The following is a 21,613-nucleotide window of genomic DNA, read 5'->3' as shown; positions in this document are numbered from 1 at the left end:
CAGTCCAGCCTGTGATCAGTCTCCTGGTAATCTGAAATCGCCCTGAAGATCAGAGTAAGTCTGACAAATTATAAAGTTTGCTTTGTTATAATGAAAGAGGCCCATGAATGATACACAAATGTAAATAATTTGTCTTTGACTTGAATAAAATCATCTGCAGCTTTACGCCATACTGCTGCTCAGAGCAATGTCACTCCTCAGTAATATTTCTGCTCAAACCAAAGACCTCAGTTTTCATTTTTACTATTTTAACTATGTCTAAAACCATCTTCAGTGGATTTGTAATTAGTAATGTGTCCAAAAGCTCAAGCAGAGATACTGTTCAACAATCAACATGTTACATACACGATACGCCCTTCACATTACACTGAAAACGAGCTGCTCTCAATTCAAACTGAATTTGGTGGCGAGAATGATGCAGTGTACACCAATCAGCCAGAACATTAAAACCACTGACAGGTGAAGTAAATAACATTGACCATCTTGTGACAATACAATCTTCTGCTGGGAAACTTTTGGACCTGGCATTCATGTGGATGTTACTTAGACATGTAGCACCCACCTAGACCAGACCAGGCACCCCCACCCCATAGCAATGACACTCCTTGATGGCAGCAGCCATCCCCAGCAGGATGCAGCCTGACACAGGCACACAGACACAAAAACAGTTTAGGAACAACTAAAAAAAACATGAAGAACAGCACAAGGTGTTGACCTGGCCTCCAAATTCACTAGATCCCAAACTGATCAAGTATCTGTGGGATGATCCACAGAGGCCCCTTCCCTCAAGTCACAGGACCCAAAGGCCGACACTAATGTTTAACTAAATTTCCAATGAAATACCAGGCTTTAGTTCACAGTTCTTTGACAAACATATGGTTTGCTATCACATGAAGCCATGTGTGATAAATCTAAGCGATATAAAATGTCACCGTTCGTTCCTCTGGTCTTGTCAGGGCAGCGGAGGGTATCATTAAGGCTGTCATCAGAGCTTACAAAACATATAATATGAGTTGAGCGGTAGGAGAATAAATAGGTTTCATATCTAAAGTGATCCAAAATGAGAGTCAACACTTGTTTCAAAGCTTTTGAACTTGTCCCCTGATATTCAACCCCCATTGCAGATGGAAAGGTAGAAAGGGGAAAGGGAGCTGGAAACATTCAGAGCAAGTTTTATTTTCTTGACGGGATCATATTTTCATTTCGTTTAATACCAGACGGCTCCACTGTTCCCTGAACTTTAATTATAAATGTTTACCTTCTCTGAAATCTTACAAGGACTTATTTTGAGTGGAGAGGTCGCTCTCAGTTCGTCACGGTGATCTAGATTTCAGAGCTGATCTCACAAGTACACTTGCTTTATTTTCATAAAAGCAGAGACGGTTATGACGTTCAGCATAGTGAAGACAAATGTTTCAGAAATGTTTGTGGTGGGCTGGACCGTAGAAGCTCAATGGAAACTCAAGTTCAGGAATTATTGTAAACCCAAATATTAGTGTGCCTTTTCAAAACTTTGGAGACGATCACATCAGTAAAATATAATGAGCAAGGATGGAAAGTATTTTTTTCAGTTCATTGTTATACTTATTTGTGCAGTGGATTTGTTTTTATTATATTTTTCTGCTCTGCTCCCATTTTGCAACTTAAGTTACTTTCCAAATCATAGACTAACATCAGGTGTTTTTACCTGTGTAATTAGTTGAAGCTGTGCTGGGAATTGCATGAAGTTGGTACATTAGCTAAAATAAATGCCGTCTTGTATGAGTGTCCTATAGTCCTGCAGAATTTCTCTATAATGCTGCACGCTTTGACAGCACTTTAAGGAGCAGACTCCAAAATGTCCATAAATGCAGCAGCTCTCTAAGACAAGACTCATCATTATCACCTTCATATAGTCTGGATTATTTGAAGGACGGTTAGACTCATAATAAGCACAAACACAAACAAAAGAAACAAGAAAGAGAGAACAAATTGGTGCAATGTGATAAGTGAAATGAAAAAGACACGCAAAGACACAGAAAATGATTAGAAAAAGGCACAAAACAACCTGAAGAGATGGAAAATGGCCATAAAAAAACAACAACAAGCAAACCAGAAATAGATGCAAAACAACCACATTCATTCATTCATTCATCTTGTCCTGTGAAGGGACGCGGGGAGGCTGGAGCCTATCCCAGCTGTCATCAGGCGAGAGGCGGGGTACACCCTGGACAGGTTGCCAGTCTATCACAGAGCTAACACAGAGAGACAGGCAACCATTCACACTCACACTCACATCTACGGCCAATTTAGAATCACCAATTAACCTAACTAGCATGTCTTTGGACAGTGAGAGGAAGCTGGAGTACCTGGAGAGAACCCACACAGACAACATGCAAACTACACACAGAGAGGCCCCGGTCTGCAAAACAACCACAAGGGGAAACAAAATGACTACTGGTTTTATTTTTTTGGTCTGCCTAAAAATGCCAACTGAGTCAACAAACAAGTGGGAAATGTTCCCACCCGTCACAAACAGCTAAATTAAAGGAACAATGAGTAACAATCACGTCAAAGGAAAAACCCTTTTCTTCTGTGTGGGTTGTACGATGTATTTATATATAAGACAATTTATAAAGGCTACTGATTACACATTAAAGCAGCATGATCTGATTTTATTTAAAAGCTTCTGTCATAATAAACCAATCATTTAAGAAATTATAAAAGAGGAGTCCACTCAGAATGAGGAGGACTTTTATCTTTGACAATTTGATTACATTTTTCTAAACACTACTTTAACTTAAGTACAATGTAAAAGTATTATGAGTATATTTTGGGTGCAGGATTTTTACTCACCTTGTGAGTATTTTTACACTAAACCTTGACTTGAACTTAAATACAGCAGTGGGTCAGTACTCTGATGACTGACTTTCTCTTTCCTTTTCTAATTGAGTCGTCAAGATCAGTTCAGTTATGATGAGGGAGTAGTGTGAAAACAAAACCTACTTTCTTGTGTATTAGGGACTAAAAGTCAGGATATGTGGACATCTCTGCCTTTACTGCTGGATGATTTTAAACAATCTGTAATGAATCTGTCTCTCATGTTTGCCAATATATGAAGGTGCACCTATATTCTAAATATGATCCCAGTTTTCTTTTAATATATAAAACATATTAATTCTGAGTTAACGGCGATAAAATGAAGTAAAGTCAATGTTCTTTTGTTGCTTTAAACTAAGATTTCGTCAGATTAACAGGACTGAGGAAAGATGTGTCCTCTTACTTATTTTTACAATTTTAAAACATAAATGGTGGGAATTAAATCCCAGCACATTAAATTTGGACTTAACTGACTCAAAAATAACATTTAAAATCTCAACCTAGATTTGTTTAAATGTGATGAGTTTCCTAAAGTCTGAGATAGACTGGCGACCTGTCCAGGGTGTACCCTGCCTCTCGCCCGATGACAGCTGGGATAGGCTCCAGCCGCCCCTGCGACCCTTCACAGGACAAGCGGTTACGGAAGATGAATGAATGAATAAGTCTCCTAAAGCTTTTAAATATAGCCTGTCAGTATTCTTCGGATCCCTACTAGAGACTAAATGTCAAGATATGTCGGCATTTGTTTGATGATTTTAAACAATCTGTAATGAATCTGTCTCTGTTTGCTCTGACCCTGAATTTTTGAATATAAAACATATGAAATCAGACTTTACAGAGATAAAGGAAGCACTGTCTGTGTTTGTTGGTTATGTTACCTGACGTCAAGACTTGGACATTCGTGTTTTTGGCACAACATTTATTTATTTATTTTTTTGTAATATATGAGACCCCATAAAATATCAGAAGACACATTAAATAACGTCGAAACTATGGTCTGAATCTGGAAATTTCAGTATTTCACAATTTTAAAACTAAAATAGTGGGACTTCAGTGCAAGTGCATGTTTAAATCTGGCTAAAGAATTCAAACCTGAAAACTAAACATTTAAAACAAGTTGCTTATTGTGATTTGATGCCACTGTCTTCTCTCTGTAAAAATAAAAAAGGAGGCCTGGTGCTGATGAAGCCAGGAGGTGGCGCCCTATCATTTCAAATGAAAGTGAATCTAATATAACATGCATTTTCAGCTGCAGGTCCTCCTCTGTAGTTTATTTGTTCTCATGCAATCACTGCTTCCTCTAATGGTTTTGTATTTCTACACTGAACAAAAAAAAACAAATCACTATAACACCGAACACATTAAGCTTTATAGCCAAATCTATTATCAGAAAATGATCGTCCCCTCAGGGTCCATACAAAGAAACTATTGACAAACTAGTTCTGCTGCTTGTTTCATGGAGGAGAATCACAGAGGTTTCATTATATCTTTATGTATCGCTGCCATCTGCTGTATTGTTCTGGCCAGTGATGGGACAGGTGTCCACTGGCCACGGGTGTTTATACAAGCAAATAATTAATCCGAGGTACAGACTGTAAATACTGAGAGACGACTGTCATCCATGGGGGGATAAAACATTATTCTTCTTTTAAAATATTTGATATTAAAGTGGATGGATTCAGGATTGTGTGGAGACCAAGAGCATGTAATAGCAACAAGTAAGAAACGGATAAAATATTCTATTATACTACAAAATGTGAAAGTTACACTGAGATATTGTTATATCCACACACAACATATCAAAATGTATGAATCATGATGTAGAAAATGGACTGGGGAACAGTTAATGGATAAAATATGCGAAGGAAAACTACTTATGTCCACATTTGAAGTACTTGCACTGCATTTACGTATGTCCAATCTGTATTTTAGATAAAAATATAAGATTTTTCAGTCCACTGCATTTATATTATTCCACAGCTAAACATTAATTACGATTATGATTGTGCAGGTTAGTAATTATTATCAGTTTATAAATACAATGGTCTATTGTAGATTAAATTGCTCAAATATGTATCTATGATAATTATCCAACAATTTTAATCAAATGTCTCACACCATTACAGATACAATGTGCATTTAGTTTGTTGACATTTCTCTATTCTCACTTGTACTTACATGTATTTCTTCCACCACTGCGGCTGTTTAAATGTACAACAAAAAATGGAAAGCCCACTGACTTTTAAAAAATCTTAAATCAATGTGTTAAGGAGGTGTTTTTCTTACTTGTCATCACGGTTAGATTCTTGAATCGTCACTGAAGGTAAGGGGGCCACCGGGGTCCCCAAAGAGAAAAAATTGAACTGCAAATCCTCCCCAAGAAGACACAAAACAATAAGAAAAAAGATGCACATACCACCAGAAGATGCAAAAAAATTTATACAAAAATAACAGAGAGACACGCAACAACCACAGAAAGATGCAAAATCACCACAACGAGACACAAAAAAACATAAAGAGACACAAAACAATCTCAAAGAGGAAGAAAATTACTACAAACAAACGCAATATGATCACAAAGATGAAGTCAAAGAGATGTAAAATGATCACAAAAACGCCACAAAGATAAACAATACAACTAAAATAACTAAAAATAGGCACAAGAAAACAGGAGAGAAACATAAAACAACCTCATGTAGAAATAGTACAAAAACAACCAAAAATAGGTGTAAAACAATCACACAAAGATGCAAAACAACTGAAGAGAGATGTAAAATGAGCACAAAAAACATGTTAAAGTACTACAAGGAGACACAACACAACCAAACAGAAGTGTAAAATTACCACACAAAGATGCAAAACAACTGGAAAGAGATCTAAAATGATCACAAAAACCCCCACAAAGAGAAACAAAACAACCAAAATAACTACAAAATAGCCACTAAAAGACATGACAGCAGGAGAGAAACATAAAACAACCTCGAAAAAGATGTAGAATTAGTACAAGAGGACACAAAACAACCAAAAAGAGATACAAAATGACGACTAGGAGGTGTAAAATAACCACACAAAGACGCAAAACAACTGCAAAGAAGTGTAAAATGAGCACAAAGACACAAGATGACAGAAAAGACACTTCTCAGCCTCAAAGACACAAAACAACCAGAAAGTGACGCAAAACCACCACAATAACACAGAACGAGAAACAAAACAACTACGAATGGGAAAATAACACACATCCAGCCGTGCTGTTTGTAGTCACTTTGCATCCGGAGACCCATTGTCACATAATCCATCCACGCCTGTCATCACACGTCAGTCTTTATCAGGTTTTGTTGTTATTTCGAAAGGACTAAATAAACTCAGCCGATCATTTCCACTCACTGTACTCCGGCTCTGTTCAGGTCCGCAGGCCTTGTTAGCATTCAAAGGGAATGAGCTTTGCCACGGAGGGCAATTACGTTCACAGAAAATTAACATTCATTGTGTGTCAGTGACATTATGTGAGTATCTGTCTCAGTATGAAGCATCCAGGGACCGAGAGCCGTGTAATCAATATCTATTAGTCGTCCCATCAGAAGAATTAGATTTCACTATTAGATCAGCCTGCTCCCCTGACTCCACGTCAAACATTATAAGTTGACTGGACATGTCATGCACTGATGTAGCCGCCTAATGAAAGAGATCATGTTGAACTCAAATACAATAAGAGGAAATGTGATCCGCCTCACGAGTTGTTGTTCTGTGTGGAGGCCAGCAGGTGTCAGACTCAGCCCGGCCAAAGAAACAAGAAAATAAGACTCCAAAGCAGAAAGTGGCTTTCACATTTTATTAATATTGACATGGGTACATACATAAATGGGAAAATTATGAATAAACTGTGTCAGAAACATTTCAGAACGGCTCTTTGTGTGTGTTTGTTTTTAATTCAGCAATTGAGAGGAGATGAAAACGGTGTGAATGGCAGTTATACACATATTTCATTCAGTGTCTTCTTCTTATAAAAAGACCTTTAGATGACAGGAAAAAGTTTTGGTTTTGTCTGCTGTGACTCACAGATGCAGGTAATGACATAATAATAATTTAAAAAAAAAACAGAAACAGAGAAAACTATGAGATCAGATTTGTGTTAAAGTCTGAACTGTACATGTGTCAGTGGCTGAAAGAAAAACCTTTTACCGTTTATAGTCAAACCTGAAGAGCTGTCGAAGTAAGTGCTCGTAATAACGTGCTCTGTTTGAAACATCCTCGTGTTTTTTGTTTTGTTTTTTTTCTTGATAAGAGAATTTGGTTTCGGACGGCACGGTCAAATTGAGAAGTGTTGCCCATTTAAAGTGCTTAACGACGCATACGGTGTCACAAATGATCTAAACGACAAATCAAATGACAAAATAAATAACAAACATATGTAAAAACTCAACGTGTTCAAACAAGCAACAAAATCTAAATAGTGAGAACTTAATGTCACAATTATACAAGCCATTGCACATCGTCACATAATATATATGTATATATATGTATATAGTGTTGGTTTTTCTTTTCAGGATAGCTAAAGAGCAGACAGCTTCAGTGAGACTCCTTGGTTTGAGCAGCTTCAGATCAACAATCCCGTGATTCACAACATAAAACGAACTCCGTGTTTCAGTAAATCCTGATCTTCTTTAACACAAGAGTTCTTTTATTTTATTTAAATTTCTTTTGAGGAGACGTTGCTGCCAAAACCTTCAAGTGTCCACGTTGAGTCAAGTGCTAAAATCAGTAGTGTGTCAGGTGGGAGGTGAACACGTGAGTCATCCCGAGGCGGATCTGTGTGTGGGTTTTTACATTTTATCTTTTCTTTTTTTAATTTTTTTTTGTTTTTTGGCTGTGCTGTGTGGTCAGGTGCGAGGCGGGCCGGGTACTAGGGAGGCAGCAGCGGGGGTTTGAAGGTGCAGGCTCCGGTACACTGACGAGGGGTGAGCATCTTGCAGGAGAAATGGTGAAGGGCGTCGTGAGCTTCTAGGGAGGAACGAGCCCATCAGTGAGAACATGCAAACAAAACCACAAAGCATTCACAAATCACTGCCGAATTTTAAACAAGTTGGTCGTCTAATATCCCCCTAATGTGACATCCACATGTGCATTGTTCCTTCTGTCCAAATCGTAAAGAAATCTTTTCTTAACGTAGTTTCAGTGTAAACAATCCTTCTGAGTAAAGAGGAATTCAGCTGATTCATTGAGTCAAGTTTCCGTCCAAATGTAGCATCAATTATTTGACTAAATCTTTACAAAAAAAAAATCTAAATTAATTTGCATTTCCATTCATTACAGGAAACGGTTGGTGGAGCTAATTCTCCTGCCGGTGCTGCTGAGCTGCTGCAGAAGAAGAGGATGCCACGAGATGACGTAATTGGAGAAGCATCAAATGGTGGAAAACATGCACAAATCTTGTACCATCATTTTAGTTTCTGCATGCAGAGACTGCTTTGATTGCATTTAGGCTCATCTTAGTTCTATTGATTGTATTTTTTGTAGACACCTTTTTGCAATATCTATAGTCGTTTTTCTTTAATTGTCCTTATTTCCACTCATTTTTTTTTTCTTTTTGGTTTGCACAAATTGTAAATGTGCAGAAAAGCGTGTGGATGGAAAAGCAGTGATAACCATTGTGTCCGAGGATAACTGAGGTGGAGAGTCAGCAACAAAGACTTAAATTAAAATTTCCCTTGAAAGACAGACACTTGAATAATTCTGATTAGCTTTGACTGCTCTGCACAAAGCAGTAAAACGTGGACTGATTTTGTAGTTTTTTCTTGCCGCTTACACCGAAACCACTTTAAGAAAGAATCTCTTTGCCGCCAGTATGAACAGGAGGAACAAATAATGGGTTTACCCAGGCTTAAAAAGTGTGACTCTGCCTTCTGACCACTGTAGATGTTCAATAATAATAATAAAAAAAAAGTAGCACTTGCATATTTATGTATTTTGCAGGCAAAAGAAGTACACGTGTTCGTGTTCCTTCTTGGACCAGATAAAATTACCTTTTAGCTTCTGCTGTATTGCATAACGAGCCTTTCTCTCTTGGTCCAACTCGCTGCACAAAGTGTCTATCGAAAAAAATAAAATGAATAAAAAAATATAATATAAATAGTCAAAAAAAGGAATAGAAAGGTAAAGAAAATGTGAGCTGCTGCATGTAGCATCGGATGCAGAGGAGTGTAATGTATGCCGTTTGCCCCTATGGTATTTAGAGTGACCCCTCTGTGTACTTGAACCCTGTATTTAAACTACTGTAACATTAAACCAATCCTTTAACGGGTGGCATTAGTTGCTGTCTACTGCATGTAACTGATACAGCACTACATAATGGTCTGTCTATTCAATTTTCCAGAGCATGATTTAGGAGAAAATAACCTTTGCAAACAAAACAGCGTGGTTTCGGTTTCACCTTTTGATATCTAATAATTTTCCTCAACTGCAGGAGAAAAAATAAATAAATAAGTGGAGTTTACAGGAAAAAGCCTGGATACAAATTTGCCAATATTTCAATATGCAAGTGTCACTTTTCCTCTCTCTTTTAGTTTGGAGGCTAGTTGGTTGAGATGGATTGATCTGGCCTATGTTATATAAACTTTTTTGTGGCTCAGTGTTTTCCCTCATAAACTTAAAGAGCATTGATCTACATCTTCTTTACAGTCAGAGTGTACGGAGGCGCAGAGAGACAGGGGGGAAACAGACAGAGAGAGAGGGAGAGACCAACCTCGAACAATCTGCAGCTGCTGGACCATTTCCTCTCTGTAGGACAGCTCACGCTTCATTTGATCCTGAAAATTATCTGAAGAGTACCAAAGGCCACATCAGATGGAAACTCTCTGACATTGCGGGGATAAATTTAAAGACACGTTTCTGGACTCTAAGGGCAAATTAACTCCATCTTGTCCTGGATTAAACAAGTCACTTGTCCGTGACCCTTTGTCTTTGTCCCACCTTTTAAATGCTGAAACTCTCTCTCCAGCTTCTTCCTCAGCTCCACTTGTTCCACAAGCTGCTTCTGCAATTCCTCTGCAAACAACCATTAATATGAACACAAATGAGCGAGCTTCCTCCTCAAGAAATCATAAAAAAAAAAAAAACACCTTTCATCCCTCAAACTCTGCCCTCATCGCAGCCGTTTGATTCCACTTACTATGATATATTCTGAATTTCTGCACATTAACATTTATGTAACCCAGTAAACCGACTTCAGGTGCGTTTACATCTTTGATAACAACCAGTTCACTGCTTTTCCTTTCGCTCGCTGCCACAGTAATTGCCATGCATTGCCTGGAGCTGGAGACGATAATAATGGAGTCCCAGGGTTTTTCCAAGCGTTGTAAAATAATTAGCTGGCGTGCCTCGGGGTTATGGCTCTGTTCGTTAAAATATTAATAGCCTCTAAACGATTTCCTCTTACAATAATAAGTCAAAACTCCCACGTCTCGTGATTAAGTGGTTAACAACTATGGAAACACTTTAGGCCTAGAAAATGTAAATTCACATTTAGATTTTCTTCTTCTTTTTTTTTTTTTTTTTTTGGCACGCCATCTTTAGCGGGCCGTGGGCATTTAGCTCTATTTAAAATGAAGTGGGATTTAACATTTAATATTCATTTAATAAATATATATTAATAAAACCCCAGCATAAAATGTGTTTATGAAATGAATAATTCAACCTAATTAGAAAGATTTAAAACCGCAAATAGCAGCCTTAATTAAATAAGGTGGCCAAGCCCGCTCGGTACGCGCCCAAATTAAAATAAAAACACAAAGAATTACTCTTAATTAACATCGCCTGCTTCACCATGTCTCTTTTCTTATTTCCTTCTGAGTTTTGGAAAGCCTCTTACCTTTCGCCATGTTCTCCAGATCTCTTTCGTGCACGCTGATATCGATGCGTAAAGATCCATCGGCTGCAAAAAATAAAAATAAGAAAACGCAATATTAAACCAACAATTAAGTCATTACAATTAATATAATATTGTGGAAAACTTATGAGGAAATACGGTAAAGAATATAAAATAATATAATAGATGATTTAAACCTTGTTTATCTTTGTGCTCCAGGTAAGACGTTGCACTGCGCTGGTTGTGTATTTCAGACGCGTGATGGACACCTAAAACACAAACATGTTCAATATAAAGACGCACTGCTTTGCATTAAACAACACATGATCGGTCCAATAATTACCGTTGGGTCTGCGGGGGCTGCTGGATTGTTTGGACCCAAACGACGAAGGCTCGTTCAGAATCACGTGGCCGTCCTTTTCACGAGTGTACACCTGTAAAATGAGGCAGACCCTCGTGCTTAATGACGGACACCAATTATGTGTCATTTGCTGCGGTTCTTCGCGTAATTGAGGCCCCCTTTTTTCTTTATTTCTTCAAAAAAACAGGAGCCCTGCAATTTGTGGTGAAGACGGTGAAGTGATCCCTAGCAGAAATTAAGTCCCGCATTATGGTGGTAAAATGTATAATTGGGCGAACAAATAGAAAATGATTTTAATTGGAATGAATACGAAAGAATAAAGCAGAGTAAATTATAGTTTAATTAACCTGATTGAAAATTGGAAAAACATGCAATTGATCAGTTTTGGAGGATTTTCTCTTTAACTGATTTTTGTGGGCCTTGCTGCCTTGCTGCCTTGCTCATTGGCACTTTACGCAGACAGTTCTCTCCAATGCCAAACATTATTTTTAATATTTATGTCAAATATCTACATCTGGGTTTTTTTTTAACATCTGGATTACATTTTTATCTCCTCTATAAACTCATATTTCTACTACTGTGACATGTGAACTATTATAGTTTCATTTGATCTAATCTTACTTCACGAAGAGGGGAGCCATTGCGCATCTGTCTGTCCTCATCTGATGACCCGCTGTGAACGGAGTCCTCCGGTGATGCTGTGGGTGCCCCCGGGCTGCAGGCGTCAGGCTGCTCCGGGCTCTCCTCAGCACCGGAGGAGGTCCGGTCGTGCACAGGGGAGTCGCGGGGGTCCCCTCCCGGCGAGATCCGGATGGGTTCATCTTCGTCTTGGCCCCGGTTGGACTCCACATCCACGTCCGGGTCGTCGTCTTCGTCGTCGTCCACCACACTCTCTCTGTCCGGTGATATCGACCTGTAACTCGAGCTCTCGCTGATAAAATCCGGGGACAGGTAGCCAGGGCGCACGCTGTAGCTGTCCCGGTTGCCGTAGAGTTTGGCGATGGTCTCTGCGTCTTTGACAACGGGTCTGAAGGCCGAAATGTAGCTCACTTTCCTTTGGGTGGTCTCGTCCCCGGACTTGTCCTCGTCGTTCCTGTTGGAGGAGGACTGAGAGCTGGGACATCGCTCTCCACCGTCCTGCTGATGGTGAGGGTGGTGGTTTGTGTCTTTGGGTGTGTTTGCGCCTCTGTCGCTTTGGTCCGATAAGTCCGGGTCGCCCTGCCGGACGCCTGTCAGCTCTAGAGGAGGTTTGGGTGGAGAGCCCGGGTAGGGCGGCATGGGTAGGCCTCCAGCTGTAGGCCAAAACATAGGGAAAGCCGGATAGAGAGTGTCCTTTGCACCGGGCCAAAAGACACCAGAGACATTGGTTTTGTTCGCGTCAGGGACCCCGTCACTCTTTTTCTGACACAGGCCATAACTGGGGAAGCCATAGGGGTGGTGAGGGAACAGAGGTGGGGGGATTTTCTGAAGCATGCCAAAGCTCTTGCTGGGCACTGGGATGACTGGGTAGCTCCGCGCTCCGCTCGCCAAACTTAGGTTATTATTCCCCTGCTCGTCGTCGCACCGTAAAGTTTTGTGGGGGATCTCAGGGGAACGGGCTTGAGACTGGCTGGACGAGGTCTGTGATTTCATCGATGAGGACATTCCCGACCCACTCATGGGCAGAGTCCTCTTTCTGCTCCCGCCGTTGAACATGGCCTTCACATCCTCCCATGCGTGGTTAATATCCTCAGATGGTTTTTTCTCTGTCAGTTTCAGGTGGCGCCTCCACGAATTGAAGTTGGCCGCATCCGGCTGCAGATATTTGGACTCTGGGGTGCGATGGGAGTGGAAAATGAATTTATTTGGAGAGAAATACATGTTGCAAAAGGTGCACTTGATGCATTTCGCTCTGGAGCTGTTGTATCTGGCGGGAATGAAGCTGCCTCTGCAGCCCCAGGCGCAGTCATGAGACACGTCAAATGCGAAATTTTCTGGTAGCTTTGGGGGGCTGTGAGCTCCCAGGAAGGACTTACAGAGCCTCTCGGCCTCCCGTTTGGTGATCATGCCGCAGCGCCTGGAGGAGATGGGCATGGCCCCAGCTCGCCGCAGGAGCTCCAGCTGGACGGGCGTGCACTGCACACAGGTGATGCCCAAGGCGACCCGGCGGTTGTGTATCTCGTTGTAGCTGTAGTTTTTCAGCAGGGTGTTAGAAATCTGCGCCAGGCAGAGTCTCTCCCTACCGTCTATGACCAGAGATACGATGGGCACCCCGTACAGAGAGGTCTCGCTCACTTGGTTTGGTTTGAGTGAGCTGGGACCGGAAAAGCTTTGTGCGTCCCGCTTTAAACTCGGGGAAGAGTTGGCTTCTCGTCCCGCGTCTCGAAGCTGTCCGGGCATCGACTCCATCCCTGGAAGCCTGGAAATCAAAGAGGAAACTTGAGTTAAGCCTCAGAGGCCCGAATGAAAAGAAATACGCAAATATTTGTACTGCAACAACCTTATATTATTTAGTTTGTAAAGCAATATGCTGATAAAAACACAAGAACACTGATATTTAAATGTTAAATAAACATAATATGTAGTAAATATAATTTGTATTTACAAGATACCGTATATTTAATGTGGATAACATTATATTTTGTAATTATTGATAACGTTTTACTAGATTTAATTAATGGGCATTAATGGGTCAATAATAATAATTAATAATTATTATTATTATTATTATTAATAATAATGACAACATTAAAACTAACATTATCCGGGAATCTTTTCAGAAATAATAAAGTGAAATTATTCAGACGTGTGGCTCATTATTTCTGGGTGTATCTCTGCGTATTTGGCCTCCTCTCTCGGGTTATGAAGGTCCCATCCGCGGAGGTGGATCTGCTGCTCCTCTTATCTTCAAAATCGGCTCACCACTTACGGGGCAACTACTTAAGAGCCACCTAAGATCCTTATACGCGGATAAGGACAGAAGGAAAATACAGCCTGAGCTGCGCCAATGCGCTTAGCCGAGAGGAAAAGAACAACTATAAGCTGCTTTCCAGGTAATTACACGGATCCAAGCGTGCGTCCTGGCATTGTTAATAAAAGACCAGCCCTATATATAATTAAAGCTTCTGCGCAGGTTACCCTCTGCCAGTTGCTCGAATTTAGGTTGAAGCAGGCCTTTCTCACGTCCACCTGCGCATACTTACTTTTTGCCTCTCGTCACTGTCATTTAAAGAGGCCGCTAAAATACACGCAAACAGCCCGCAGCTAATTTAATTAACCACACAAATAAGGCATACGACTGATCGGAGAGACTAATAAACCAATATCTGACAAGATATTTTAATTTAAATAATATTTTAAAATAACTAAATTCTCTTATTATCAAGGTGAATTTTGTGATTTAAAAAAAAAAAAAAAAAAAAATACATACCTTTCTCTCTTGAAAACACAGCAGACTCCAGCGGGGTTCAGGATGGGAAAATAATAAACAATATGAATAAAAATAGATCTAAAAAAACCCAAAAAACAATCAGGCCAGGCGAGTCCAGAGAGGGAAGCTGGTAAAAAACAAAACAAAACAAGCAGGCGGTGTAAAAGTAGAAAACGGAGTCTTTATTTCAGTTTATTTCAGTGCAGGCAGCAGCACACAGGACCTCCATCCTGTTAGAGCCCGGGGAGGTGAATGCCGTGTAGACAGGAAGCACATGGCACCTCTCTCTCTCTCCCTCCCTCCCTCCCTCTCTCCTTCCCTACCCCACCCCTCACCCCTCTCATGCTGATGTGTAATAGCTCTCTCTCTCTCTTTCTTCCTCTGTCTCACTACACACCAGCTTCCAGTCCATATCTCACAGCTTTGCAGCTCAGACGCACAAACATGTTCAGATTTTTTTTTTTTAAAGAAAATAATAAAACATTACGCACAATGAGGCCCCTGCTGACCCCCAAAATGGAGAAACATGTTTGTTTTCTTGTTGCTACATATAATTATGTGCATTTATATAAATGTGCATGACTTACTTTATATATATTTGACAGAAATATCTGCAAAAAGATGCTAAAATAGAGTAAAATTCAAACATCGCCAACTGTGACCACCCCTGAGACAGCCAATGACCCTGTAGTGGCCCCCGGACCACATATTGGGGATCACTGCTGGTCTAGCTGATTGTTCACCATGTGCATTAAGGGTCAGCTCAGATGTAACCACGCACATCTTGTTGTTACTCTTATTATTTCCACCACAGCTGCACGGAGCGAACCGACGAACACAGTGGCACTTTGGAGGGCAAGCAGGAATGACAAAAGGCCCGGGCTCATTTATCAAGTTACCCGACCATCTGTCCACGCAAATCAATCCGAGGGCCTCGATGGTGAAAGAGGAGGAAGAAAGGAAGAAATGAAGAACTGGGGGAAAAAAAAAATAAATAAAAAATGAGAAAGACGTTTGGACTCTGAGGAGTTTTTAAAAAATATGGATAAAATATCAGATTCTTTGGCATCAAAACATGGGACGATGAACTGATGATGAGGATGATGAAGCCTCAGGCCACACACAGAGAGACAGAGAGAGAAAGAGAGAGAGAGAGCGAAAGAGAGAGAGAGAGACTGAAAACCCTGACTTAGATCAATGGAAGCAAGAGTGATGGACAGCCACACCTTCAAACAGGAACCCCATGTTCTCTCCCAGAGGTTACCTGCAGCAGTGACTACTTCAAAGGGTTCCTTAATGTTGAAAATGATAATGAATATTGATTCAATTTATTTATCAGCCAAGATTGTTCACAAAATCCAAATAAACGCCTTCCTATGACTGGGCCTAGACAGATAAATCAGCACATCTGTGTCATTAAGAAGCAGTCTACAAGGAAGAATAATGCCCCACTAAATACATATCTCTGTATCTGTCATGATTACTAAAACTACACATGCTGATGCACATTCTCACATGTTAATTTCATGAACGGTTTAGAGAGTAAAAGCAGAAAAATATATACAGAGACATGAGAGGATACAGCAGCTGGAACCATAGTTTATATTTACAGTATCCATGTCATATCTAAAGTAAAGGTGCCCTGTCAAAGGTCAAATTACACTTTTTAGTCTTGGACTAAATGAAATATGAAGTGGAGTGGAGCTGCAGCAAACACAGTGGTTACTCTCTGACTTCTCTAATCAGTTTCATTGAGTCCATAAAATAATTAACGATATCTAATTCCTGCTAAAGGTTTATGGCAGAAACTTCATCAAGCCTGAAAGTGTGCGGTATAACTTATTTCCTCAAGATAAGACAGTCTTTGTTTGTTTTTCATTTCTGAAAAAAAGGACATAAAACACTTCTCTGCACCAAGTGAGAACTAATCCGCTGCTGAAAATAGTCCCTTTAACGTTCAGTTGCCATATTCAAACCTTAAATATACACTCACTTGCCGGTTAATTAGGTACACTAGAGAATGCATTCTAATATAACATTGAAGGCTGTGCTTTGTAGTGCTACTGAATTGTATTGTGCCGTACTGACATGTTTTTCTATTATTTTGACCCCATTTTAGTCAATGGGCTGCAGGCTAAATAACAGAAACACCTTTGTGTTTAAGTCAGTCCAGTTTAACAGCACCACAAACTACACCCTCCACAATGATCTCACATGAACACCTTCCTTCACTATTTCAACAGCAGCTGAACGTTATGAGTCATGAAAGAGGATTTTAGCCCAGTTTGTTATATTAGTAGTGTACCTAATAAACTGGCAAGTCAGTGTTTATTAATAGGATGTTTTAAAAGATCTTTAAAATCATCAGAAAGTTTTGAGAAGTGAACTAAAGAGTTTTTTTTAGTCGTCTTTATGGACTATAGGGGATGAAGGCGATTAACAGGAATTAACTGGTTAATTATTGAGTGTATCTGTTGTGGGCGGAGCTTTAGGGGGGGGGGGGGGGGGGTCAAGGAATAATAAGACCCCAGAAAGTCTCAGTCCGGCTCTGGTTTCACAATGAAACCAGTAAATATTACATGAACTAACAAATATCTGTCAGATGAAGCTCCAAGAGAAACAAAACAATCGCTGAAGTGGGTTTTTGGACAGTTTATAATAGGAGGATGACTACCACCCTCTCTCTCTCTCTCTCTCTCTCTCTGTATAAAGTGTGCGTGAAGAGTGAGAGGTGAGTGTGTGTGAAGTATCATCAGGACCGTGTGCAGCCCGAGCTCGCCAGTTTTACCTCCCTGCAATATTGATGCCGAACCCGATCCTAAGCGCATCCTCTCCTCTTTCAGCATCAAGAGGCTTCCCCCTGCAGCCCCCGCCAATAATTACAATTTTATACTGTAATTATTCCTCTCCTTTTAATTATTTAGACCGCCGACTTCAATGCAGCCATTGTGCGCCGCGTATTCCGGGGCGAAACGTGAGCTGACGTGGCCGCGGCGGCAGCGAGGAGTTTTTAATTAGACATTTCAGCGGTAATTTTAGGCGAGCTCTGTATTATTACTGTTGGGTACAAATTACCCGGCCTCATTGATATGCGCTCGATTGTTTAAACAAACCTTTCACCTGAAATATTAATGCGCTTCGGGTTTAAGTCATTACAGGAGCCCCGGCTCACCAGGTGAACCCAGACCTGATGGATTATTTAACACGAGATGAGACGTTTTAAATAGAAACGTCTGATAATCGTTTGGTTTCCAGCTATTTGGCGTTTTTGCGCAAAACTGGAAACTTCAGCGCAAGTTGGAAAACTGCCTCTTGCGTAGAAAACTTACAGTATTTTTTTTATTTCTTTATCAGTTCCCACTTGTAAAAGCTTTGTGGTGAACATGTGGAGACAAAATTGCTCTTTCATTACGCATATTTTATTTATTTATTTATTTATTTTAAATTCAAGTTAAAAAACAGACTAACTTCCTTTCTTTATCCTCTCTACGGATGATTTTGAGGCATCATAACCCTAAAAGTCAGCAGACATTTGACACTAATCTGCACTAAAAAGAGAATTTGTGGCAGATGTTTCTTCATTATACTTTTATTTATCAGCCGATTGTCACATCAGCAGCTGCAAACCTCCAATTTAATGTCACATCCCCTACTGTACATGGCCAACATTATAACACCCGCTGCAAACGAGGCTTTGAGGCGCAAAAATAACCCCTCTAACTGTAAAACCATTGGAAGTGTGCGTTTTTTGCCTTCCTATCATTGATTCGCCTGTGCTGCTCATATTTTCCCTTTTCATCTTATTGGCACGGCACTTGAATTTTGTCATATGATGTAAAAAAGATAAATCAGGCCCAGCTCAATCAGGACAGGTTTAATAACAGCTGCAATTGAGGCCAAATGTTTTATAATTAACAGTTGTATCAGCACCCTATAAAACCATGACCCCTATAAATCCCATTTTAGAGACCAATCAATCCTCCTCTTGGACTAAAGGGCCTATTGATCCCTCGCTGCTCTGCTCACTTAAACGCTTTCTCTGTATCCATCTTTTTTTTTGTTTCCAGTGAAAAGAGCATTTCGATTGCACTTTTTTTTTTTATTTTTTTTTTTATTGGAGGAAAGATTCCGCCGAGAGGAACGCCATGGCTCGAAAATTAAACGGTGACATTTTAATTACAGGACATTGATAAAGGGATCTGGGTAATGGCTGTGTACAGGGCGGCCGCTCATTGTCCCGCCTGGTGCGCTAATCAAGTCGGACTGCTGTGGTGGAGGAGAGAGAGGGGGAGAGAGAGAGAGGAAGGAAAAAAAAAAGGTCATCGGCCGATACAAAGCAGAGACGCAAGCTCGGTGGGAATTTGGGAATATGAAGGTCCCGGATTGGCAGAAATGAAGACGCATCTCCAAACAAAGCGCGGTCAATATCCCGGAGAGAGGCCCGCTATTTGAAATCACGCAGCATCCAAATATTCATTCCAGACGTATTATCACTATAGGTCACAGGAAGCACAGCCATAGATCACCCGATGCTATAATTTACATGTCACAGAAAGCGTTTGTGACAGGCTGAGCTGCGTCAACGCTGCTGGACTGACTGATCCACCCCAGGGTCCCTGCAGGCTGCAGTTTAGCTAAATCAACACATCTGACACATGCTAATAGTCAAGTTATCATGTCAGAATAACAAGTTAACAAAACACAGAGACTTAACTCTATCTGAAAATTACAAACACACTAATACCGGTTGTGTTTCCTCGCATTTTCAAGTCTTTCAACACTTGACAAACAAATCTATTTTGTTTATTTTGTTGAAATAAGCAACAATAAAAGTAAAAGTTCAGAAGAACATTTTTCAGAAAGTCTCCTTTATCTCATAATAAGAAGTGGACTGAGTTTTTTTAATCATCATTATTATTTCATTTTTATTGGGTTAAAATGACTAAATATGCTGCAGGTTGTTACTTATCATGAATCACGTTCAATTGTTAGCACCCAGAGCAGGGCTGGATCAACCTTGTTGGAGCCCCAGGGGCAAAGAGCCAGTGCGGGGCCCCTAGAGTCTGGTTTTCATTTTTAAAATATCTAAAAGGTACTCACATGATTGTATAAAAACATGATCAGAGTTTACAAAATGTCACATGGTTGAACAAAATTTCAATAATGATTGAAAATGAAGCCAGAACACACAAGTGTCAAAAACCGCAGTTCCTCAAACGACCACTTGAGGCTCGCTCCAAAACTGAGTCAACCCCCATACACCTCCTGAGACCTCCATAGACCCGTTTACAGCCTGGTACAACAACATGCTTTGGGTCTTTGGCTATTGTCCCCATTCATAATAACTGAACAGGGGTTGATTTTTACTCACCCATTTAATTATATTTAGGTATAAAGTTATGTATAATTAACACCAGGAACAGTACTTCCTAGTCTTTTACTTTGGTGTCACCTGCCTGCTTCAGCTCCACTCATGTCTCATCTCGCTGTCCATTTATAAATTAGCTTTGAGTTTAACCAACCAAACTCAGCTTTGAGGGGTTGTCTGTCTTGACAAACACGTTTAGATCAACTCGGACACAAAAACCAAATCCTTCAGCCTGTCATCATGTCTACACAAACTTTTGTCTGTAAGTTTTTGAATAGGATCAGAGTCTTTTCTGACCACTCAAAGCCACCGTACAGGGGAATGCCGTCATTTAAAATGGCTCCTCTTGAACTGTGTGCTTTGAACTTTGACATACTGTCGATGTTGACGATCAACTAGATCACAGACACTGGTCTTTTTAATGTGCATCGAACTGACATACTGAAATAAACCAGGAAAAGATATGGATAATTCTGTCGATTCCTTATAAGGAGGTAAAACTTTCCCTGGTACCTTCTGAGGACACGACTGACCCAGTATTTGCTTTTCTACTTATTTTTTTTCCTTGTATTGTGAATTTTCCCAATGAATAAAACAATAACATGCTTCAGACTCGGTGTGCAAGTCCTCTTCAATGATTCTTTAAGAAGCATTTGACCATTTTATCAATCAACTCAGCGAAGTTCACATTTCAAGTTTTAAAAGAAGAAAAGTCTATACTATTGGACGAATGATGATTAAATTTGGTACAAACATTCACATCCTGCTCATTATGCTCAAGCTATACTTTAAGCGCTGTTTAGCAAAAGCTGCTTTTGCTGCTGTAAAATAAAAGCTAAACATTTGACTTGCTGAAAAACCTTAACAAAGTCACAGCAAGCACGATAACACACTGACATCTATATTTTGTTCTGATTTGGATCAGTAATACTTTTAATAATAATATTTAATACTTTTTCCTTGGGAAAGCAATTAGATTTTGCTGCTGCGCTTCTTTGTAAAGTATTTCACCTGTTTGCAGACATCAGAGACGGTCCCTTTAGAATGAACCACCATAAAGTGTCTTTCAATGACAGCACGTAGAAGATACTTTAGGACAACTTTCTCATTGATCAGCCAGGTGCCCAAGGCTATTTTTTCAAAGCCAATAGCGAATGATTCCCCGCATCTCCACAGACGCTTCGCTGTGCTCAATAGAGTTGTGTCTGTACTCATCATCCTGTAATGAACTTTCTCCAACATGTAACACTTCACTGGGACATTAGCAGAATGAGCTGCATACAATATAGAGGAAAGTCTCCATCCCACCGGAGATTCTCTTCACAAAGAAAAAGAAACTGAAATACAAGGACAAGCGGCACGCCGCCTCGTACCGACTACTTTGTTGCTTTACTTCCTTTGGTGTCCCTCAGAAGAATGATTGATGCTTACATTATAGCATAAAAGGGGTCACATCGCATGTAAATTATCTGCCAGAGAAATCAGTGAAGGCAACCTCAATCACAAGATCTCTCTGCTGTAAGCGGATTTCACACAATGACCAAAAAAAAAAAAGCGAGGACAGCATTTCTGAATAATCATATAATATCAAAGTATAGATGGGCTTTGAAATCACACTGTCCTTCTGCTTTCTGGGGCTCCTTTCAAATAGTTGATAATGCATACAATACCACACAGCACTGACTGACAGCATGCTGCTTAGGTGTGTGTCAGGACCCTGAAAAGCCTTTATGGCTCTGCTATGTTACACACAGC

The 21,613-nt window shown here is 40.1% G+C and overlaps 1 protein-coding gene across 1 annotated transcript; it reads right to left on the bottom strand.

Annotated features, from left to right (window-relative positions):
* Window positions 1-5,622: 5,622 nt before the first annotated feature.
* On the bottom strand, window positions 5,623-13,475 carry skor1a (SKI family transcriptional corepressor 1a). The gene is made up of 8 exons (XM_084541621.1): window positions 11,703-13,475; window positions 11,064-11,154; window positions 10,918-10,989; window positions 10,724-10,786; window positions 9,826-9,900; window positions 9,599-9,673; window positions 8,880-8,945; window positions 5,623-7,857 (listed from the first exon to the last, which is right to left on the bottom strand). The coding sequence occupies exons 1-8, from the start codon at window positions 13,467-13,469 to the stop codon at window positions 7,760-7,762; spliced, it is 2,307 nt and encodes a 768-aa protein (XP_084397747.1). The 5' UTR covers window positions 13,470-13,475; the 3' UTR covers window positions 5,623-7,759.
* Window positions 13,476-21,613: the final 8,138 nt, after the last annotated feature.

Source organism: Chelon labrosus (assembly GCF_963514085.1).
Source record: "Chelon labrosus genome assembly, chromosome: 3".
In the NCBI taxonomy this organism is placed as follows: Eukaryota; Metazoa; Chordata; class Actinopteri; order Mugiliformes; family Mugilidae; genus Chelon; species Chelon labrosus.
The sequence above is the reverse complement of the archived record's forward strand: the minus strand, read 5'-3'. Positions and strand labels throughout refer to the sequence as shown.